The sequence below is a fragment of the Triticum aestivum genome, chromosome 3D, assembly GCF_018294505.1.
Source record: "Triticum aestivum cultivar Chinese Spring chromosome 3D, IWGSC CS RefSeq v2.1, whole genome shotgun sequence".
Lineage (NCBI taxonomy): Eukaryota > Viridiplantae > Streptophyta > Magnoliopsida > Poales > Poaceae > Triticum > Triticum aestivum.
The window spans coordinates 421,026,338-421,049,286 of NC_057802.1; the positions used below are offsets into that span (position 1 = coordinate 421,026,338).

Consider the following 22,949-nt stretch of genomic DNA (forward strand, 5'->3'; position numbering starts at 1 on the left):
TTTTTCCATATGTTTCTGGCTTTGAAAATTGTTCATCTAAAAAGCCAAAAAAATGATAGAAAACATGAACTAGCATTTGTCATCGGATTAGTAGGTAGTCCAACTAAAAATGATATAAATTGCCCCAAAAGTATGTAAAAATGGTATAAATATAGCATGAACATAACAAAAATTATAGAGACATATCACACTCTCTCATTGTGCTTATTCCAAATCTCGCGTGATATGAAGAGGAGGGATGTCATTCCATTCCTCTTGCTACTGATGCCATTTTGGCCATTGATATTGGCCATCGAGCACCACCAATCCATGGGAAGAAGGAAAATGTTCCAGTTCAGTGTAAATAACAATCATTTCGAGCCAAACTTTAATCACATCTCGAACGCGCCTTGTGGATCTATGTTTGAAGAACATGTGCACCACATATTCTAGTTCACGGTTGCACAATTGGCATAGACAACAATTTGGTCAACCGCGTTGTGACTACTCCTTTTTTGTCTAGAATGTGATCCTCTTTCCTTTCTTTGTAGACTACTGAAAAGCTTCGCCTTCTCATGAATTAGTGAGTACCCATTTTATGTTCTTGTGTTCAGACTAGCTAGCCTGAATGAGATTGCTCTCACTATTCAATGAAGTTTATATATCGATATACATGGTTTGAGGCAGATTGATGCAAATGGTTCAAGACAGAGAGAGACAAAGATGGAATTCAAACCCGATTATCGTGATGAAACTGACACCTCCTGCACAAGGAGTTCGATAGGGTTGCATTACTTTAGTACATCCCGCTCACGGTAGCTTCATATTGAGAGCAGAGCTCCTAATTGGTGCCTTATGTGCCAGTTAAGAACTGACGCTCACGCACCTCCTACTCATGGGCCGGCCCAATAAAACATGGCGAGTGTTGGCTCCATTACTAGATCGCTAGCTGGCGGAAGCTAAATCTGCAGATCTCGAGGTAGGGGATCTAACCTAGGCGTCTAAAAGCGATGGTAACAAGAACACACTATTTTACCTAGGTTCAAGCTCTCCGAGGAGATAATACCCTACGCCCTGCTTGTGTTTATTGCGATGGGGTGTAGTACAGAATACGTATTAACCAAAAGATTGTAATGTGTCATTTACTAGCTTAGCCCCTCAGTTTATATATGTACCTGGGTCCTAGGGTTACAAGATACTAGTTGGCTACATACGAGAAGCCAAATCCAGCGTCTTGGAGTATACGTCAAGCCTTCTCGATCTTCCTTGCAACGTCATGGGCCGTCCGAAGTGGCCCAAGACGAAACCGACATGGAGGTCCTTGACCCAGCCCACCAGGTTCCGGTCATTATGATGAGAGGTCCCTTAGTCGGGACACCGTAAAGTTCCTAGTTCGCTTAGTTTTTTATTTCCATGGTTCTCGGTTTGGTCAGTTTTTAGTTGACCCGCCGCTGTTAACAGTTGACCAGGGACCACGTTGACCAATGGCTTTTCAAAAAAGTTCACGAAATTTTAAAAAAATGTGAAAAAATAATCATGAATTTGAAAAAAATGCATGCAATATTTTTCACACATTAGAAAAAATTCATAATTTTGAAAAAAATGCAAAAAAAAATTAAAAACACTATATAAAGAAGTTTGTGAATCTAAAAGGTTTACTAATTTATTTATTTCTCAAAAAAACTGAGAAAAAATTCATGAAATTTGGAAAACAATTCATGGAATGTGGAAGAAAATCATGAATTTGAAAAAAGTTCATGGATTTTAAAAAATTGTGGATGTGAAGAAAGTTCACGTATTTGAAAGGGGAAAACGTTCAGGAATTTAAGGAAAAGTGTTTATCTTTTTTTAAATATTCTCAAATTTGAAGAATCTGTTTGAAGTTTAAAAAGTTCACATATTTTAAAAATAAAAAAAGTAAAATAAAATATTACCAAACAAAATTGTCCCAATCATAAAAAGAAACAAAAAACTGGTTGGAAGCTTTTAAAAGCTTACCATAACCGTTGAGGAAGCTTCCCAAAACCATTTTTTAGAGAGCTGCTTCCCCCCTTTTTTTGAGGGGTAGAAAGAGGTGCTTCCCCAAACCAGTGACCGAACTCCACTCAAACTCAAATACTTTTAAATGGGCTGGCCCACAGAGAATCGATCGAGGGGGCCTATTCTTCTATTTTTCCAGGTAGTCGATGGCTATTCACAGCTACCACCTTAACACCAAAGAAGAGTTCGACCCAATGCTTTATTTCTATCTTAGTGAATCCAGATTCGACATTAAAAGTGCCAAGTTGCATGTGTTAGAGATATACTCCTTCCGTTCCTAAATATAAGTCTTTTTAAAGATTCCACTACAAACTATATATAGTTGTATATTGACATGTTTAGAGTGAAGATTCACTCATTTTGCTCCGTATGTAGTCTGTAGTAGAATTTCTAAAAAAAAATTATATTTAGGAACGGAGGGAGTATTTAGCATGTAGAGATTGCCTGGGAATAGATAGGTATTGTTTCCATCTTATCTTTAGGAGGTGTCGTACCTCCAAGTTTTGTACTCAATATATACTCGTCCTCGAGGCTCAATAATACATTCATCATATTCCGCCAATCTTCTCTCTATTCCCTTACATGAAATGTTTTTGCCAATTCATCTAAATACCCATGAATTATGCTGGGCCCGCCCCCGCGTATCATATAAGTTACTACACAAACTGTCATGTTTAAACATTGCTCGACCACAATTCAATTGAAATACAGCTTTTTTCTACAATGTTTGAAAGATTTCAAACACCACCGGTCGATGTTTTCCGAACTTATTTCTTTTTGTGTACGTACATATATACCCCAATTACTGACTTATTATTCCATTGTAGCATGAATGGGTGCTTACATGTCCATAAGGGCGAACGATTTACGAGGCAAAGGTGACGACAGGCCCGGCGACGTTGTTGCTGCGGAACTTGGAGACGGCGCAATCCGTGGAGAAAAGACTGGACGAGAGATATTTCGGCGCGCCGCCCATGATGGGCATCTTGGCGCTGATGTCCACCTTGTTGACATACTCCGGCTGGTAAGTCTGGCCGAGCACGCCGTCGACGCTCTTGGTGAGGGAATGGAACTTGAAGCCGAGGTCAAGGTGCACGAGGCTGTCGCTCCCGGTCTTGCCGTAGCTGTGGATCTGGGAGTCCTCCTCGGTGATCGGCACCGCGTTGACCGAGATGCTGAACACGCCGTCGAGCTCCACGATGACGGCGTTCACCGTGTCGGTGCGCGTGACGGACAAGGCGGGAAGGGCCTTGGAGACCCACCGGGTGTTCTTGACGGTCTCCACGTCGACGGCCTCGCCGTCCAGCATGATGTGGATGTGGTCCTCCTCGTCGTCCCAGACGGCGGTCTTGCGAGCGCCGACGTAGAGGCGGTGCTGGCCGAAGCTGACGCCGATGGCCTGGATCCACGTGAAGCTGCGCCTTATGGCAGGGTTGTGGTTACCGATGAAGTGGGCGTTGATGTGGAGGGCCTCGTCGGAGACGATGCAGAAGTCCTGGTCCTTCTTGCCGTGGAAGTAGAAGGTGTTGCCGTCCCCGCCGGTGAAGCGAGGGTCTCCGCACGAAGTGCCCGGGACGAGATCGCACACTATACATGCAACGCGTTAGCGTCTGAACTGACGTCTCATTCTCAAGATCAACGAGGCCGGCGTAATGCCGTCGGGAACAGCTAGCTTACCGCAGAATGACATGCAGTACTTGCAGTAGGCGAGGCACTTGTTGGGGCAGCGGCTTGGGCAGGACACGACGCACGGCGTTCTGCGCCTCTCGGGGCAGGTGACTGCGTACAGGCGCTTGCTGCTGTTCTTGGGGATGGTGATGGTCTGGAACGTGGCCTTGGGCGGGAGCTTGATGGGCTGACCAGTCTCCGAGGTTTGCGCCGAGGCCACGCCGCACGCCAGCGCGAGCGCCACCAGGAGGCAGCAGCCTACCGCCAGCTGCTGACCCATGCCGCCGCGCCGCGCCATTGCCGCGACGATCGAGCTCGTGAAGTGCTAGCTTCTTCGATCAAGTGTGTGTTTGTACGGCTTTCGATGGTTGTGGTGTGCGTTTGTGTGGCGCCTAGCGAGGGATTCTTATGGGAGAGATGGAAGTGGCGTGGTAACTTTAGCGAGGGAGCTTAATTGGAGGCGAAGTGGCTTACTAGCGAAGTGGCGTAGGGGAGGACAAAGTGACGCTGTGACCATACATGCTTGCTGTTGCTGAAATCAAGCAAGGGTCGTCGGCTCGGAGCGTGGGCGCGCATGCATGCATATGCATGGCACTCCGTTGTTTCGCGTGCTTTGACCAGCGCAAAGTCTTACTTTCCGGATGTATATCAAGAACGTGATAGCTGAGCTACGCTGCTGCTTTCTCCGGAAAGATTTGGACCAAAGTTACACATGGACCCAAGGATCCAGCTAGCATGCATGGTGGTCAGCTCAACCGGAAATCTAGATACCACCGGCACCAGTTTATCACTTCCGTCACCGAAAGTCCCACCCGGCGAAGGAACTCGATCAGCCGCCCGCATGCATCAATGGCCAAGGTCAACTATAACATTCCTCCATCAGAACACAAGACTTACGCGACTCAACATGTACTTGAGTACGTGGTTAGGAGGACTTTGATATCCACAGCCCACCAGAGTTCAAGTTCTAATTTAGAGGAGGGCTTGAAGACATTTTGCCACCAAAGGGATCCAGAGGAGCGAGCAGTCGAGGAGTAGATCAAGGATAACATTTTTAGGCAACATTAATCCAAGGAATGCCAACTTTTTTTAGAATTTGTAGGGGTGCTTCATAAGGAAGGCATCATTTTGAACAGAAAGATCCACAATGTCGAGCCCTGAACCTTTCAGACATGAATTTTTCCTCAAGCCTTATCTAGAGCATGTGTAAAAGTACTTGATAGGCCCTACCCAAAGAAACATGTACTCAACCATAAGCAACTGTTGAATAAGTAGAACATGGTGAACTATCGGGGAGGGGGCAAGCCCACCCCCCACCCCCACCCCCCGCGCACACTTGCTAATGGTATCATATTTGAGATGGGCCCTAGGCTGCCGTACATTTTCCCATTGCCTAGGACATCCCATGTATCATAAAGGAGAGACTGTATGGACTTAATTCCAAAGAAAGTGTCCAGCTTCATCCCAATCCCAATGACCATGTCCAGTCCTTTCTACATCGGTGCTTATTACACCATCGACATGTTCATCGGGACAATTATCCCATTTGTCTGGGAGTGGCTGAATCGCAAGGAGTTGATGACTTTGTGGGAGCGATTTCTTTAGGTCTGATCTATGGTGATGGTGCCGGGACTGTTCCTTCTGCGATATTGTCGACCCTTAAGATTAACCATTCAACATGCATGATGCACGTGTACGGATTGTATATTGATGGTATTCTATATACGGATCCATAATAATTAGTGGTCATTTAGCCCTGATGGTTAAGTCCTTTACTTGGGTTTGAGATCCTCTGCATTACTACAAAGGTGACATTATTAGCTCCCATCTCAACTGGGCAACATATCTAACGGTCATAATCGTTATTGTATCCATCTAAGCTTCCTCAACACAACGACCGTTCCTTCTATCTGTCGTCTTAGTTGCCCTTCCTGACACCTCACCGTCTACGAGGCCCGCATCAGAGCTACACGACAACGCAGAAAATGCCACAGAAACCGACCTGGTGATTGAAATTGCGAGTAGATGAATGTAACCACCAGAGAGCGGTGCGCCCAATCCATGGACAGACCCAAGTGCAGGAAATGCCATTGAATGAGAGAGAGAGAGAGAGAGAGAGAGAGAGAATAACAAGTAGTGTTTATGATTAAATTGTTGAGACCCACTTGCAACACAGGCGCTAATGCACCCACAAATGGATCCATAGCATATCCAGGTGCTCCATGGCCACATGAATGAGGCCCTCTTTAGAATGGTCTACAGACTGCACACAACTTCTGCTCAACGAGGTGCTCTGCCACTGCATGCAGCTCCAGGTGTGCTCGTGCTTGCATCCGTTCTTTTCGCTGCTCCCGGGTTCTTCTCGTTGCACGGCCATTTGATAAGATCGATTGCCTCGGCAGCCGTTGGATGAAGCCCGAGACAACCGTTCAATCTCTCCCCCGTGAGCATGAGCGTGCCAGCCTTTGCAATAAGGCTCCTGTTGCACTCATTGCTTTGCAACATGAGCACTATTGCGCTCCCCACTGAACCATTTATTTTCTTTTGAAATAATGCATATGTTGCGGTTGCACCTATGTTGCCATCACAATATACCATTCGTTTTTGTTCGCAACATGAGCCATGTTGCAGAAGCGCACTGCAGCCATGATTGCAACATCACACATGTTTCAAACACATAGCCCCCGCTACAGACCATTGCAAAAACACACATGTTTCAAAAACATAGCCCCAATTGCAAACCATTGCAACACCGCACATGTTTTAGAAATATATATACCCTTAGTTGCACATCTAATCGAGTTGATGTGTTGTCCCTTCCAACAAAGGAAGGCAGGAGGAAGGAGAGAGAGTTCGGGAGGGAGCCAGAAAGAAAGACCGAGACGTTTCTGGATAAGGCTCTGTGTCGTTTGCTTGGGGGAGAGAAGTGCTCCCAGCCACGAGATCGCTTGAGATCGGATAGCGTACGATGCGGCCGATGCAGCCACAAAATTAGTCTGTTGGGTTTAAGTGTTTCCAAAAGAAAAACCTATAATGAGTTTTTTTTGACAGGATAGCCCTATGATGAGTTGTGATGGGTTGCTGTTGATCGAACGTATTTTGCTAGGGCTACCAACGCATTCCTTCGTAATATGCTAATCTCATGTATCCGATGCGTTATGGCCGAAAGGATAACCATTACTTGTTTTATATATACTTGTTGAAATCTTGTTGCGAGGTGCATCGTGCTTTTCGTTGGATCAAATGTGGTTTGGCTGGAACATGCGCCATTGTTATCGTGCATCATTTACATCATGTTCTCATACAAAATATTTAGTTGCAAGCAAGCACATGTCTAGTTCACAAGCACACAGCGCGGCACCGACAACATGGATGGAAGAGTAATGCTACAACAAAGATGATTGACTGAGAGATAACGGCTGAAAATGGCCAATGGGAAGGAGAAAAAGCACTAGTTTACCTACGATTTACAATTACAAGTGGTGGGTTATATTCCTGTTCATTAGAAGTTACTATACTCCCTCTGATTACTAGTTTACCTATGCTCTTATATTTCTTTACGGAGGGAGTACATGATTGAGTTAATTACTGTTTTAGTACATAAAGTTGCAGCGCAGGTACAATGTTGTACAGTAACTTGCAAAATGACTCAACTGAGCTCCTAAACTTGCTCTGCGCGAACAGATAGATACTCCCTCCGTTTGGAATTACTTGTCGCAGAAATGGATTATCTAGACGTATTTTAGTTCTAGATACATCCATTTCCGAGACAGATAATTCCGAACGGAGGGAGTACAATTTAGTCCGAAACCTGCCACGTCAGATGGGAGGCACGCGCCGATCGGTTTGGTATTATGCAGAAACCCCCACAAGTATAGCAATAACCGAACCCGCGGTCCTCTAGAGATCTGGGAGTAGAAAACTTGAAAACGACCCAGCACAAACCCCTTCACCTGTTCGGTTCTGATCGGCCTCTTGGCCTGTTTGTTTCTCATCCGCGGCGGCGACGGCGCTGCCTCGTTGGACGCCGCCGACGAGATCATCGTTTGATGGAGCCACGTCCTCGGGGCATTGGCGAGTTTCCGCCGGATTATGGTATGAAAACTCCTTCTGCTGTATTGGATTGGTCCTCTGTTTCGGCCTCCTTACCTCTAGGGTTTTGATGGTATTTGATCGGAGGTATTCCTGCCCGCGTGTGGTTGTTTACTAATGCGTATGGTTGATAATCTGGCATTTGTACATCTTTGTTTTGTGGTAGGACGATGCTTTTTGTTTACTGAAACGAGTGTTTGGTTGTGATGTTCAGAGTGGCAGGAAGTGGTTCCGCTGCTGCATTCGATTGTTGTTGTGTGCTAATATGTGATTAGTTTCATAATGTTGTGACTGAGGAATATATCCGGAAGATTTCATTACCCCGATAACATGTGAATCCAAAATTGTAGGGAAGTTTTAGAAGTCTATCACTGACGAATTGTAGGGAAAAAGTAACAACAGTTTTCAGTTTTCATATTCATCAGTAATTGGTTTGTTTCGTCAGATTTGATTAGTTTTAGAATTTTTGTTTGACAAAAGATACAATGGTTTTCAGATTCGATTTGCTTCACTAATTGGTGACTAAAATTATTGTTTAGTTTCAGAAGTTTCTTTGACAAGAGAAGCAGTAGCTTTCAGATGTGACAAAAGAAACAGCAGCTTTCAGATGTGACCCTAATGATTGCATCTATCCGATAGCTATGGGAATGGTTGAAGTAGAATCAACATTCTCATGGGAGTGGTTTCTGACAACAGTAAAAAATGATTTGAACATTGTGAACACTTCTCCATTCACCACAATGAGTGACAAACAGAAGGTATGCAATTATCATGTGTTCTTTTTGGTGCATACTTGCTGCATAAGATCACATATAAGTATTGACATGTGTGCATTGTTGTTAGGGCTTAATAAATGCTGTTGCAAAAGTGTTCCCAGATTCAGAACACAGATTCTGTGTTCGACATCTATATCAAAATTTTCATATGCTTTTCAAAGGTGAAACTTTGAAAAATGATCTGTGGGCAATTGCAAGATCTACTAATGATACAAAGTTCAAAATGAATAGAGAAAAGCTGAGAGAGGACAGCCCTAGTGCTTATGCTTGGTTGGATGGTAAAGATCCTACGCAATGGGTGAAAGCTTTCTTTAGTGTTTTCCCTAAGTGCGATATCCTGCTTAACAATATGTCAGAAGTGTACAACAGGTACATAATTTGAATTGATGCTAGAAAATTCATTTCAATTCCTATTTTTTATTCTTGTTATTTACTCACAGTGACTGTCATTGTAATGCAGCTACATATTAGAAGCAAGAGACTTTCCTGTCATTTCAATGATGGAATGCATAAAGAGTAAGATCACTGCAAGACATGAGGGCAAACAAAGGCAAGCAGTAAATAGTTGGAGCGGTAGGATCTGCCCAAAGATTAAGAAAAAATTGGAGAAGGAAATTGAGTTGTCTGCTAGCTGTTTTCCAAGTCATTCTGGACTTGGAGTATTTTCTGTGTTATCAGGGAACAACACTTATCTTGTGGATATTCATGCATGGACCTGTGATTGCAGGAGATGGCAACTGAGTGGTATACCTTGCAGCCACTCAATTGCATGCTTTAGAGAAGAGAGGATAGATCCAGAAGATATGGTCCACAAGTGCTACACCATAGAGACTTACCTGCAAGCATATGGCCACAATGTAATGCCTATGAGAGACAGAGCTCATTGGGAGCAAGTGGATGGACCTTTCATTCATCCACCAGTGTATAAGAAGAGGATGGGAAGGCCACCAAAGAACAGGAAGAAAACACCTGAAGAAAAGCTTCAGAAGGATGGCAGCATTGCTCTGAACAAGAAAGGTGTTAGTATGCATTGCTCAATTTGTGGGAAAGCAGATCACAATAAAAAGGGGCATCAGAAGTTCATGCAGAGAGAGATGGAGAGGGAAGCGCAAGAGCAAGAAGATGAAATAGAAGATCCTTCAATTTTAAATGTAACCATTTAATTTTGCATAATTTCGCCATTCATTTTCAAGAGTTAACTTATTTGGACAAGATTAATTTGCAGGACATAAGGCCACATGTGTTGGACTCAAGGATGGATCCTATGCATTTGCCTCTTAGCATGGTTTACAGAATGAGGGAAGAGGTAATTGTCGGATGCTTTACTTTGTTAACTGATGCATGTAAGTTTTCATTGTTCACTTCTGATTGCTCCTTGTGAATATTTCTTGTAGGAGAGAGTCCATGTCTCAAATGTCAGACCCCTTGGTCCATTGCCAGAAATTGCAAGATTTGTAGCTGATGCCAGGGACTCCATTCCTGAGAGAAGATCAACTACTACTGCTACAACTAGGGGTAGGATAAGGGGAAAAGGCAAAGCAAGGGCACTTGATGAGGGAGAAACTAGTGCTTCACGCGGAGGCAAAACTAAGAGGGTGAGAAGAGGATCAAGCATTGCTACTGCAGGTCCAAGTAATGCAGCAAGAGGAGGTACAAGAGGGCCAAGCAATGCGGCAACAAGGGGTGGAAGAGGTGTTGCAAGAGGACCAAACAATGCAACAAGAGGAGGTGAAAGAGTTGCTGCAACATGGCCAACCTATGCCGCAAGAGGTGGAAGAGGAGGTGCTGCAACAGGTGGAAGAGGAGGTGTTGCATCATCTACATCTGCTGGAAATGGCTGGTGGCATCTACTGCTTGGACAAGATGGAAACACAACAAACAGTGCTATTCCAGACCTTAATACAAATGTGATTCCAGAACTGAATACCCAAGAAGTAATAAATGTGACCCAGAATGCACCTATTGGTCATGTGGAGTAGGTTGTTAGCAAAGTTCATGTGTGACTTTTTAAGCCCTTCCTTTTTTTCATGTGTGAACTTTCTGTCAGATTTATCCCTTTTAGGTTTGATCTTTAAGTAAGTGTTGTGAACTATCAGTCAGTGTTGCTCTTTCATTTCAGTCAGTCAAAATACTGTGAACTTTTAGTAAGTGTTGCTGCAAATAAATGACGTACTGTTTGGTGTCCATGTTGTTTTTCTGTTCAACTACACATGTTGTTTAGTCATCTATAACTGTTCTTTATGTAGAACTGTGCAAGTTCAGTTACTGCTGATGTACGTGTTGTTGTTCATCTATGCTCTTCTTTATCTAGTCGCTCCTGCTGTTGTTCAGTCAGTGTTGTTACATGCTGATGTATGTTCATTCACTGCTGCAGTATCTACAACAGATAGCTGAGATTTTTATAAATTTTGCTCTACTTATGTAGTTTCAGTCCAAGTTGGACATCGTTCACTGTCAGCTACTATGAAAATGCAAATAGAATTGCTTATAACAAGAAACAGCATGCCATGATTATTCTTCAAAATCTGCAAAATATTAAAACTTTGTTCACACATTGGATTCGAGACAAATTCTTTATTAATACAGAATTCCTCGCAACTGCATTACAACTCTCAAACAAACACCCTACAGAGCACATACACAATGGCAAATGCACCTGTACAGAGAATAAAACCAATTCCCTCCTCCATGCTTTTTATATTCTGCCTCATTGTGACTTTAGCCTTGCTATCCTTCAACTCGCTTGTCCTTCTCCAGCAATGCATTCTTCAAATTCATGATTTCTTCCGCAGGCTTTGTGAATAACAGTCCTAGATCTTCCTTTCCATTCATCATCAACCCATTTCAAATATCCAAGGAGATTCACAACCCTTCAAAGCACACAATACTGTATATATCAGTGCAAAGTTTCAGAAGTGAGCCCATTAAAATCTTTTTCAGCACAACTATTTACACACCTCTGACGAACAAATTAGAAACCAACTCCCAGCGTCCAATCCTTCTGTACACACTCTAAGAACAGGGCTACGAAAATGCCCGCAAATCTCCTGCTAAATCCCACGAAAGTCAGGGCCATTTGCATACTCAGTGGCCATTTCGATTTGCCTATGCAAGAAATTTATGTTCTGCTCAGAGATCATATACTGCAGTATAACTGTAACACGAGAGCTTATGAATAGAAGAAGCACTCGTTGCAGCAGCCGCCGCGAGCGGCACCACCAACACAGCGACGAGCGTCACCAACAACGGCGCCGCGAACGCCACCGCGAGCGCACCCACCAACACAGCCACGAGCGTCACCACAACGGCGCCGCGAACGCCACCGCGAGCGCACCCACCAACACAGCCACGAGCGTCACCACAACGGCGCCGCGAACGCCACCGCGAGCGCCCCCGCCAACACGCCGCGAGTGCGAACACCAACGTCGCCGCCCAGCCCATCCGTCCACGATCCGCCGGCGAGGACGTCGCGTCACGGTGAGCCGCCTTGTGCCGTCCTTGCGCAGACATTGGGGTAACAACAGAGGAGAGGTCTACGGATTTCGCTGGGGATTTGAGGAAAAAACAGAGAGGTCGAAGATACAAGACAAAAGAGCTACGGGATATGGTTGGGCTAGAGACCTATTTACGGCATACAGCGGGGGGGTCCTGCAAATTATCCTAAACGTGGGCAAGTACCAGGGGCCGACGTGGCTAATGCGGACGCGAATTGTGCATCAGTGAACCCGCAAAACGAGTTTAGGGGGCAAGATGAGTCATTTTGCAACTTGTTGTATGAAATTGTACCCGCACTGCAAGTTTGTGTACTAATAGGGTAATTAACTCTACATGATTTACAGGCGACAACAGAAGGTGATCAGCACTTTGGCATTGGCGCACAAATGCAATTCAGGATGCAATTTGCAACGGCTTTCAACTACTTAATGGATATAATAGTGCATGCAAAACTACATGGTTAGCATTAGATTCTTGTTTATCTGTTATTTGATTTCAGTGTAAGCAACATCTAGACACAGTTAAAAAATATCTTAGGCACGCTTTCCACACCCAAGATATGATTGGTATATGAAAGAATGGTTCCATGCAGAAAATCACTTGCCAAACGGCGACCACAAAGCAAAGGACAACGCAAGAGAACATACCACATTCTTGCATGAAGGCACACTCTTAACATTAAAAGCAATGAACAAGGACAATGTATGAACCGAAAATCGACAGCTACTAAATTCGCCAAACCAATGTTTCGGCAGCGATAGAGGCGAGAGCGACAGAATCCCTAACTTCCCAGTTGCGAACATACAAAACGCCGTAGAGAAGAAACTGTTTTCTAGTACCATGATGTAGTGATGTACTCGTACTACACAAGAGCAGATAATTCTGCCTGCAGCTTGGGACTCCCAAAGATCAGAGCTCAAAATGACCAAAGTAGCGTGCTTGTTTCCTCTTTATAAATCTGGATATACTGGAGACGTCGCCTTGAATAATCGTCCGGCCATCTTCCATGTAAATAGCACCATCTGCGTATCTGAGTTCTTCCAGCCGATGAGTCACCCACAGTGCCGCAACCTCCCCACTAGCAGTTACAGAGTTCCTCACCGCCTTGACCACGCCCATCTGCACTTTCATGAAACCAAGATCACCAAGATTACAATGCCCATAACAATCAAGTATAACTACAAGGTAAGAGTAGGCCTGCTAAGTGGTAACTACCAGTCAATCAAAAAGGATGATAACTACTCCCTCTGTAAACTAATATAAGAGCATTTAGATCACTACTTTAGTATTCTAAACGCTCTTATATTAGTTTACGGAGGGAGTACATATCAGAAACAGGAAAATATAACGATTTCTTATAATTTCAACAACCAGCAGAGGATTTTCCATACATAATACAGTGTAGGTTAGCCATAGCTTCTAAGGCATATCAACCACACAACAAATGCGACAGAAGCATCAGAAAATTATATGTAATATAGTCCAAAATCGTAATGTGTCTATGAGAACCATGGCTACACCAATTTTAATGAACTAAAGACTGTTGGGAGCTTTAGCGCAATTGCCAAACTACAACTCCAGTTCGAAATGGAATGCTAACTGAAGATTGCTCTAACAAAGGTACCTCGTGATCATATATCTTAGTGCATCTTATTAAAAACTAAACATGGATAATCTTAATACCTGATCATATTCGTCCAAGAATGTGGTCAGCTCATCCAGCAGTAGTACTTTGGATGCTTCAGCTAAAGCACCAGCAATGGCAACTCTCTGTTTCTGCCCACCACTCAGAGTTTGGATTGGCCTCTGTTTTGGATGAAGGATGTTTGTGAACCTTGTGCAGACAATAGTAGATTATAATCCAAAATGTGCATGTCAGCTGCCTACTTGAGAGTAGCTCAACATTCCAACTGCATCCAGAGACTGTGACACTCTTGACCTAACCTCATCCAATGAAAGATTGAGCTTACCAAGACCAAATGCAACATCGGATTCCACCGTGGGCATCACAACCTGCATCCAAAAGACAGAATTCAATATGCAGCAGAACTTCATTTAATTTGGGACAATTGCATTACTAACAAAGCTCTCAAGAATCAACAATACAAACATTCTGTGAATTCAAAGCCACTTGATAATGCGTTCTGGCACAATTGCAGGTAAAAAATCATCAAAGAACTAGTGATAACCTGGTGATCAGGATTTTGGAAGACATAGCTGAATGGCCTATTAATGTGCACTGTACCAGCAGAGGGATTTTGAAAACCTGCCAAAACCTACAAAAGAACAAAAAGTTAGCATCCCATTGAGGTACTAGTAGTACGAAAATCTATCAAAGTTTTGTAGTCCAAGTATGCAAAGAGAAAGAAAAACTTGCAAGCAAATAGATTGATTCAAAAACCAAATTTTGTATCAGTCTGCTTTATGAAATATATTCTAACAATACCAGAACAGATTATGCAACTTCTCTTAGAATACTCCCTTACTACTCCTGTCATAATTTTTATTCAGGTTGAAGTTGAACATATATCCTGAGAAATGTGAAATTACCATGTCGATCTGGTGTTCAGTGCTCCAATAGTCGAATGTACTTGATACAATACACTCAATATCTGATGCATGATTGCTCATTTACACGTGAAGATGCTGGTAGTTATGCTACAGGATATATTTACTATCAGTAATCACATTAAATTTCCTGTTGGTTCCTGATGGTGGCTGACATTTTTTTTTCTCAAGCAACTCGAATGACCGCAAACTCAGCAAATTCTGAGCCATTCCTAGGTCGCACAGACCCTTATCTCGGTGCTCAAAGGAAATCCGGGACAGTCCAAAGATTCAATGGATACCATTCAGCATTTTGATTTCTGATAAAGTATGCATGCTATGCCTAATCCTCCAAAAATATCTTTTATGAGAACTGAATCAAACACGACCAGATTGTGCTTGTGGTATCGTATTCACTCCATGAGTTGGTTCTACACACTAAGAAGAAAATTCTCTTTAAGAACAGACCAGCTACTTAACCATGGGTCTTGGAATTGATAATTTGCATGCTGTATTTCGGTCAATGGCCTGGTGAGCACAGCTACCGCCGGTCTATCGATAAAAATGCGCGTGGAAACAAGCACCAGAGTAGTAGTTCAGAAAAAGATAGACCTTGAGGAGGGTGGACTTGCCGCAGCCGTTGGGGCCGAGGAGCATCCAGAGCTGCCCCGGCGGGACGCACAGTGAGCAGTCCTTGAGCACCGGCAGCACCACCCCCCGCCTCGTCGTCACCGAAAATCCCACCCCGCGGCCCTCGATGGCCGGCGGGGACGGCGGAGGGGACGCCGAGGCGGCCACACGGCGGCGGGTGGAAGGGGGGGCGGTCGGGGTAGCTCGCCCGGCGGCGCAGCAGGGTGGGCAAGGGTAGCAGCAGAAGGGGACGGCGCCGCCGGTGAGGCTGTGCGCCATCGTCGGCGAGGGCGATAAGAGGTGATGGGCCTGGGCCGGTACACTGGGCGGCTAGAAAGAAGATCGCGACCAACCCACCCTTCAAGCTACCTAATCGGCCCACAATCTGAAAGCCTGTCCACAGAAGAGGAAAAATGGATCCGCCATCCTTCTTCACAAAGATCCCGTGGGCCGACCCCTCAAGAAAAAAGATCCCGTGGGCCGTGGGTGGTTACGATCTGACTGACAGCCGCGGCTGACGACTGTGTACTTCCTTTCGCTGCCCAGTGTCGTACATGCGTACTGCACAGGCGCCGCGCCACGCCGCGCCGCCCCGCACATATACACCCACGCGGGCGCGGACGCAGATGCAACGAACCCCACCAGATCATCATCGGCGGCCAGCGCGCGATGGACATGGGAGGAGGGCACGCCATGGGCACGGGCATGGGCGGCGCCGCCCCGGCGGCGGCGGCGGCGCACGGGGGCATGCGGATGCACTACATGCACATGACCTTCTACTGGGGCAAGAACTCGGAGATCCTCTTCCACGGGTGGCCCGGCTCGAGCGGCGGCATGTACGCGCTCGCGCTCCTCGTCGTCTTCGCGCTCGCCGTGCTCGTGGAGTGCCTCTCCTCCTGCCGCTGGCTCGAGTCCCGCCTCTCCTCCCGCGACCGGCCCGTGGCGGCGGGGGCGGCGCGCGCCGCCGTGCACGCGCTGCGCGTCGGGATGGCGTACGTCCTCATGCTCGCGCTCATGTCGTTCAACGTCGGCGTGCTCCTCGTGGCAGTCGCCGGCCACGCGGTGGGGTTCCTTCTGTTCAGGGCCGGCCTGTTCGGCGGACAGGCGCAGGTGGAGGACGGGGCCAAGGACTACCTGGCGCCGGCGGCGTGCTGCTAGGTCTTCTTATCCGTATGCATGGGTTTGGAAATTTTGGTGGTGTGATCCTGTTAATCTGGGTGATTGCCATCTCACTATTCACAACCGTTCTTGTTTGGTTACATCTTGAATATCGACCGGGATCAACTTTTTTGTTATTTGATTGAGATGCTGGATTTAGTTGTTCGTGTAGTACTGTCTATCTGTGATGGCCAACATGCATGTGTTTGCACGCGAAATTGACGCGCAACACCAGGATATTTGTTGTGCTTTCGTGACGACGAACAATTGCTTTACGAGCAAAGCAACAAAGATTTTCTCGCTTTCATGGAGAAGAACCAGCCGCTTTTCAGGGCAAAACGGCAAAGATCACCAAACCCTAGGGCTGCTAGGGCTCGACAAGAAGTAACGATGGAAAATAGATGTACGTGAAAATAGAGTTTGTATCGATAGATCGATTGCCGGGGTTTTTTCAATCGGCCATGGCCTTACATATAGACGGCACGCTGGACTTGGCGTATTAGATTAAAACTCTGAAGTCAAAACCCACTAGGACATGCCCTATTTCGGTTGTTTACAACTTGCACTAGCGGCCCAAATTAACATGTCACGTACAAATCCTCCTGGGCTTACAAGGAAAATAGTGAAATATTTCGACCATATCGCTAATCATACTAAATAATACACTGGCTCTAGTTCTAACCATGTCATGTAGATATACTCTTGTATTTATAAGGAAATAATAAAATACTCCGGCCGCGTCGCTATCATATGCAACAGTAATTAATATGTACTAAGAATACTTCTTAATCTAGTCCATGCAAACTCCATACTTCAGCTTAGCATACGAGGTTGGTTAAGAGACATCCATGGCAGCAGTATGCTAGTTCAACCCATTCCTGAAATCTGGTCAGCCTTATGTAGATAGCTGCAATATTGAAGCTATACATCAACTGATTAGTTGGATCAATGATAAAATTAATTTGGCCGATACTAACTAGCCAAATTACATTGTCAACACATGCTCCCTGTTTTTGATACAATTGTATTGACCAAAAATACAATAGCAATTACCGTAGGATGAAATTGATCACTTCACCGACCATATTACTGCTCTGGGCGATGTCCAAAGATACATCGGCCAATTTTTTTTCTTAGGGCGATATCTTGAACAATATATCGGCCAAACGTGCTCAAGCCTCGTGCCACATGCTAGGATAGTACTTTTTCAAATATTTTCAATTAAGAGCTTTGGACAACTTCTCTTCCTGCAAAGATTGTACAAAATATGAATTTTCAGGAACAATCTCTATGATTTTGTACGGGCCTTCCCAACTTGGCGACCATTTGCCGAATTTCCTATCTTTAGTTCCAATAGGTAAAATCTTTTTCCACACTAAATCTCCTATTTGAAACGATTTCCCTCTCACCCTTTTATTATAAGCCTTGGCTACTCTTAATTTCTCCTTCAATTTCTCGCAAGGCTCTTAATCTCTCTTCTGAAATTTCATCTATCCTATCCATCATCAATTCACTATAATCTACAGCCAACAAATCATTTTGTCTGGCCACTCTAAGAGCTTGTAAATTAACCTCTATAGGTAACACCGCCTCTTGACCATATACCAAGACGTACGGTGCCACTTGAGTTGCTCCATGTTTAGATATCCGATGAGCCCATAAAGCTTTCGAAAGTACCTCATGCCATCTTTTCGGATGCTCCTCAATTTTCTTGTTTATAAGCTTAATTAAAGTTTTATTGCTAGATTCGGACTGTCCATTAGCTTGAGCATAATAAGGCGACAAATTTAACAATTTAATTCCTAAAGATTCGGCAAATTCGTGAAATTGATGAGACATAAAAGAAGCACCTTGATCGGTAGTTAAAGTTTGAGGAATACCGAATCTATGAACAATATGCTCTAAAACAAAATTGATAACCTCTTTATGGGTCATGTTTTTCAAAGGAACTGCTTCTGTCCATTTAGTAAAATAATCTGTGGCTACTAGGACGAAGCGATGTCTTTTAGAAGACGAAGGATGTATTTCACCAATAAAATCTAAGCCCCATCCTCTAAATGGCCACGGCCTAATTATGGGATTTAACATAGATGCGGACGCTAACTGTACATTACCAAAATTTTGACATGCCTCACAACCTTTATAGTACCGAAAACAATCCTCTAGAAAAGTCGGCCAATAAAACCCCGCTCTCTTTAACAACCATCGCATTTTGTGAGCCGACTGATGTGTTCCACATATTCCTTCGTGCACCTCACCCATAGCTATTCTAGACTGATCAGAATCCAAGCATTTAAAAAATAACCCATCTATTGTTCGGCGATACAACTCATCGTTAAACAAAGTATATTTTAAAGCTTGTCGCCGAATTTTTCTATCTCTCGTTTGACTTGGATCCTTTAAATGATTAACTAGAGGAACTCTCCAATCACTTGGGTCTAAGTTATTTGCTAATTCGGTCGTTTGTGACTCATGCATCAAATCTGCACTACACTGTACAACTAATTGTTCAACTGTGCTTGGCCCAAGTGCACCCTATGGCAAAGTATCCAACATTATAGACTCAGCATGCATCGGCTTTTCTAATATAAAAAACATTCCTTTACTAATGTGATAACCGGATGCTTGATGTGCTAAACAATTAGCTTTAGAATTTTCTTCTCTGGGTATATGATGGATGGTGAACGTATCTAGAGACTTAATTATGTCCAAACATCGGTCCAAATAACTATTTAATAACCCATCAAAATATTGAAATTCGCCTTTAATTTGTTGTACTACCAGAAGCGAATCCCCAAAAGCATCTACATCCTTTACACCCAGTAAACCTTCGTACTCAGCTTGGTTATTAGTGCAAGGATATTCCAAACGGACCAATGTATCATAAACAACATTATTAGGTGAAACTAAAACATTACCGACGCCTTGCCCGTCCCTATAAACCGATCCATCAAAATAAAGCTTCCATGGACACACACTAACATAATTAATATTTTCATCATCTTTAATCCTATGGTCAACAATGAAATCGGTAATAACTTGACCCTTCATAGCACGCAACGATTCGTATCTTAAATCATATTCTATGAATGCGTAAGCCCACTTTCCAATCCTACCACTAAGAATCGGTTGTTGCAACATATACTTAATGACGTCGGCCTGGCATGCTACTACACACGTACTAGAAAGAAGATAAGGCAGAAACTTGGTACATGCATAGTACAGAGATAAGCATAACTTTTCAATAAACACGTACCGACTTTCGGCGTCGAGCAAACGACGGCTTAAGTATGCAATGATGTATTCTTTCCCGCTGACCTCTTGCGGCAACACTGCACCGATCACCCTATCTTCTGCAGCAATGTACAGCCTGAACGATGCACCGGACTTGGGCGCCCGCAATATTGGAGGATTCGACAAGCATCGCTTTATATAATTAAAAGCATCTCGTTGCTCTGCCCCCAAGTAAATTTGGCTTCATTCTTTAGCCGAAGTAGAGGAACAAACGATTCAATTTTCCCTGCATGGTTAGATATGAATCGTCTCAAGTAATTAATTTTTCCTAACAACTTTTGCATATCCCTTTTACACTTGGGTTCCTCCAAATTTCTAATTGCCTCCATTTTCTTAGGGTCAATCTCTATGCCATTTTCATGAATTATGAAGCCTAAAAACTTACCAGCCGACACGCCAAAAGCACATTTGAGTGGGTTCATTTTTAATCCATACCGACGCATCCTTTCAAAAGCTAATCTTAAATCGGCTAAATGATGATCAAACCCATCCGATTTAACAACTATGTTATCAATATATATCTCTAGTACAATGCCTAAAAGATCATGAAAAATTAAATTCATAGCTCGTTGGTATGTAGCACCGGCATTTTTCAACCCAAATGTCATAACGACCCACTCGAACGAACCAACAAAACCCGGGCAACGAAAAGCAGTCTTAGACATATCTTATTCGGCCATAAATATTTGATTATAACCTGCGTTACCATCTAAAAAGCTAATCACTTTATGTCCCGATGCATCATTAATAAGCATGTCGGCTATAGGCATAGGATATTCATCGTTCGGAGTAGCCTTATTCAAATATCTAAAATCAACACAGATTCTAATATTACTAGTATTTTTCTTTTCCACGGGCACAATATTAGAAACCCAATCTGCATATCTACACGGCCGAATAAACTTAGCTTTTATCAACCGATCAACTTCTTCTTTGATGCGGTCATACAAATTAGGATTGAAACTTCTACGAGGTTGTTTATGCGGCCTAAAACCAGATTTAATAGGTAGTCTATGTTCTACTAAATCTCTACTCAAACCGGGCATCTCAGTATAATTCCAAGCAAAGCAATCAACGAATTCTTTAAGTAATAGACATACCTTGCTTTTCTGATCGGCTTTCAAGCTAGCTTTGATAAATGTAGGTCTCGGAATACTTCCATCACCAATATCAATTTTTTCAAGTGGATCAACCGATGAGAATCCTTGTCCAAGCTTTTCCATGTCACCAAAATCTTCAATTGTTTCATGCATATCGCTCTTTCCGAAACATACTCCTCCGTGCGTCTTTGCAGCCACTTAATACTATCGTCTTTATTCATCATTTATATAGATAAATCATTAAGCCGAGCTACATTAGCCGGCTGCGCATTTATAGGTACAAAACCATCTCTACCAATACTGATATAATCATAGTCCGACAAATCCCTACCGGTCAAACATCACATCTCACCGTGTTGCCAATCAACTCACGCATCCGTCAAAGCAATGCATGAAGAATTGTCGGCCTCAATCACCTCCACATCATCATTAACCCACTGAATTAAGCACTGATGTAAGGTAGAAGGGATGCAACAATTTGCATGAATCTAGTCGCGTCCCAACAGAATATTATATCGGCCTTTGACATCAACAACAAAAAATGCAGTCGGCAAAGTTTTGCTTCCGACTGTGAGCTCCATAGAAATAACACCCTTAGCTTCAGATAATTCTCCTGAGAACCCGCTAAGTCCCATATTGGTCTTCATTAACTCACTCTCTTTTCGGTTCAGCTTAGAAAATACCGAAAAGGGCATAATATTAACACCTGCACCGCCATCAACAAGCATGCGACCAATAGGCTTACCATCGATGTGACCTCTGATAAATAATGGTTTTAGGTGCTAGCCATGCTTCTCTGGTTTCTCAAATGTAGCATTCTTTGGGCCAAGAACAAGTTCAGCAATTTCAGCCTCGGGCGCGTGAAATTCAGCAGGGAACGCGAACACCATGTTAACATCCATATCAGTAGGTGCGTCACCGTTATTCTCTGAATTTTCAGCAACAATTGCGTCATCCATATTTTTATTCTCCTCCGCTCCGATGCGCTTCTCCTTCCAAGTCTTTGTGGATATTATTGTTTATCTTGATTGAACCATTTATCGTGCTTCTTCTCAGCTATCTCTTCCTTTATTGCCAATGTCCGCAGTCGCTGTACACGTCGTTTCTGAGTGTGAGTAAGTCCTTTTGGGCACCACTGCGGTGCTAGTTTAGTCCCTGATGCGACAGACTTAATTTGGCTGCCCCCCGGGTCCTTCGGCCTATACTGGCGTACTTCTGTTTTTCTGGCAAACATTTTATCTCTGGCCAAAAAACTTCTCCGCTGATCATATACGGTACTGGCATTAAATCCCTGGCCGCGTACATCGCCTGAGTCCCAACGTGTAGATGTACTAGTATTAGACTTGAAACTCCTCGGAGGCAAACTCTTGGACGTTCCTGTGCAACAATTCTTTATGACCAAATCAGTTTGTGTGCTAGCCGATTTAGGCTTCTGAATAGTACGTGAGGATATAGCATCTGGCCGTCATGCCCAGAATTAGTTTGCTTTTCAAATTGATTAGACTGGCCAGCTTGCCGCAACTTTACACCATTAATTTTTTCCTCTGTACCGAGAGCTTCTTTTGAGACACTGCTTGTTTCTGTACAATTGACAACACCTTCATCTGACTGGTGTTCCGCTATTTTCAGACCATGAGCAGCATCTAAATCATCTGAATTTGTTGCCGCTTTAGTTTCAGCACGCTTCACCGGCACCCACACGTGTTTGTGACCACCCTTATAGTTTTTGTCATCTGCATTGCGTACAGGTGATCGACTTCCTCGAATCTCGATGGCATTATGTGATCTAGCTTCCTCATTGAACCGAGCCCTTTTCTCATGCACGTTTGGTCTGAACATAGGCCTCGGCGGGATCCATCTCGGCTGAAAATAACCTGCTGGCCCTGTAAGATATGGCACCCAAGGATTAAACCCCAATGGAGGAAGCTGCGGATACAGAGGAGGTGCACAACCCCAATATGTTGGCTCCATTGCAAAATATGGCTGTTGGTCATACGCACTTCCTTGCCATTGCTCATGACCGCGAGGTCCAGAAGGAGATCTTGGACGCTTATTACCTCCGAGCCGATTAAACACATTGCTGGTCTTGCGTGAGGTATATTTTTCCAACAACATGCTAACTGCCGGCTTTGGCCTTGGAGCTTGTTTTCTTCTGCCATTAACTTTCCAT

At 44.0% G+C, this 22,949-nt stretch overlaps 4 protein-coding genes across 5 annotated transcripts; 2 read left to right on the plus strand and 2 right to left on the minus strand.

The window, feature by feature from the left end:
• Positions 1–2,672: 2,672 nt before the first annotated feature.
• Positions 2,673–4,085, minus strand: LOC123074813 (uncharacterized). Its single transcript, XM_044497555.1, has 2 exons — positions 3,697–4,085; positions 2,673–3,606 (listed from the first exon to the last, which is right to left on the minus strand). Exons 1-2 carry the CDS (start codon positions 3,983–3,985, stop codon positions 2,885–2,887), a joined length of 1,011 nt encoding a protein of 336 aa, XP_044353490.1. The 5' UTR covers positions 3,986–4,085; the 3' UTR covers positions 2,673–2,884.
• A 3,558-nt stretch (positions 4,086–7,643) lies between these two features.
• Positions 7,644–10,931, plus strand: LOC123074814 (uncharacterized). Its single transcript, XM_044497556.1, has 6 exons — positions 7,644–7,782; positions 8,319–8,537; positions 8,623–8,924; positions 9,016–9,706; positions 9,781–9,861; positions 9,950–10,931. Exons 2-6 carry the CDS (start codon positions 8,421–8,423, stop codon positions 10,532–10,534), a joined length of 1,776 nt encoding a protein of 591 aa, XP_044353491.1. The 5' UTR covers positions 7,644–7,782; positions 8,319–8,420; the 3' UTR covers positions 10,535–10,931.
• A 178-nt stretch (positions 10,932–11,109) lies between these two features.
• On the minus strand, positions 11,110–15,567 carry LOC123079311 (ABC transporter I family member 10). Of its 2 annotated transcripts, XM_044502054.1 has the most exons (7): positions 15,210–15,567; positions 14,240–14,326; positions 13,938–14,063; positions 13,734–13,856; positions 11,744–13,169; positions 11,513–11,660; positions 11,110–11,425 (listed from the first exon to the last, which is right to left on the minus strand). In XM_044502054.1, the coding sequence occupies exons 1-5, from the start codon at positions 15,504–15,506 to the stop codon at positions 12,960–12,962; spliced, it is 843 nt and encodes a 280-aa protein (XP_044357989.1). In that variant the 5' UTR covers positions 15,507–15,567; the 3' UTR covers positions 11,110–11,425; positions 11,513–11,660; positions 11,744–12,959. The 2 variants fall into 2 exon arrangements, with proteins under 2 accessions (XP_044357989.1, XP_044357988.1); XM_044502053.1 differs by having other exon boundaries at positions 11,513–13,169.
• Positions 15,568–15,786: 219 nt separating this feature from the next.
• On the plus strand, positions 15,787–16,544 carry LOC123074815 (copper transporter 3). Its single transcript, XM_044497557.1, has one exon. It carries the CDS (start codon positions 15,897–15,899, stop codon positions 16,383–16,385), a length of 489 nt encoding a protein of 162 aa, XP_044353492.1. The 5' UTR covers positions 15,787–15,896; the 3' UTR covers positions 16,386–16,544.
• The last annotated feature ends 6,405 nt before the right edge of the window (positions 16,545–22,949 follow it).

Excerpts from the sequence above, each read along its gene's own strand:
- LOC123074813 (XM_044497555.1), bottom strand. The coding sequence starts at position 3,985 with ATGGCGCGGCGCGGCGGCATGGGTCAGCAGCTGGCGGTAGGCTGCTGC. Across the intron at positions 3,607-3,696 it reads GTACTGCATGTCATTCTGCG|TGTGCGATCTCGTCCCGGGC; the intron begins GTAAGCTAGCTG and ends TTGCATGTATAG.
- LOC123074815 (XM_044497557.1), top strand. The coding sequence starts at position 15,897 with ATGGACATGGGAGGAGGGCACGCCATGGGCACGGGCATGGGCGGCGCC.
- LOC123074814 (XM_044497556.1), top strand. The coding sequence starts at position 8,421 with ATGGGAATGGTTGAAGTAGAATCAACATTCTCATGGGAGTGGTTTCTG. Across the intron at positions 8,538-8,622 it reads CAATGAGTGACAAACAGAAG|GGCTTAATAAATGCTGTTGC; the intron begins GTATGCAATTAT and ends CATTGTTGTTAG. Across the intron at positions 9,707-9,780 it reads AAGATCCTTCAATTTTAAAT|GACATAAGGCCACATGTGTT; the intron begins GTAACCATTTAA and ends ATTAATTTGCAG.
- LOC123079311 (XM_044502054.1), bottom strand. The coding sequence starts at position 15,506 with ATGGCGCACAGCCTCACCGGCGGCGCCGTCCCCTTCTGCTGCTACCCT. Across the intron at positions 13,857-13,937 it reads GAATGTTGAGCTACTCTCAA|AGGCCAATCCAAACTCTGAG; the intron begins GTAGGCAGCTGA and ends CATCCAAAACAG. Across the intron at positions 13,170-13,733 it reads TCTTGGACGAATATGATCAG|ATGGGCGTGGTCAAGGCGGT; the intron begins GTATTAAGATTA and ends ATGAAAGTGCAG.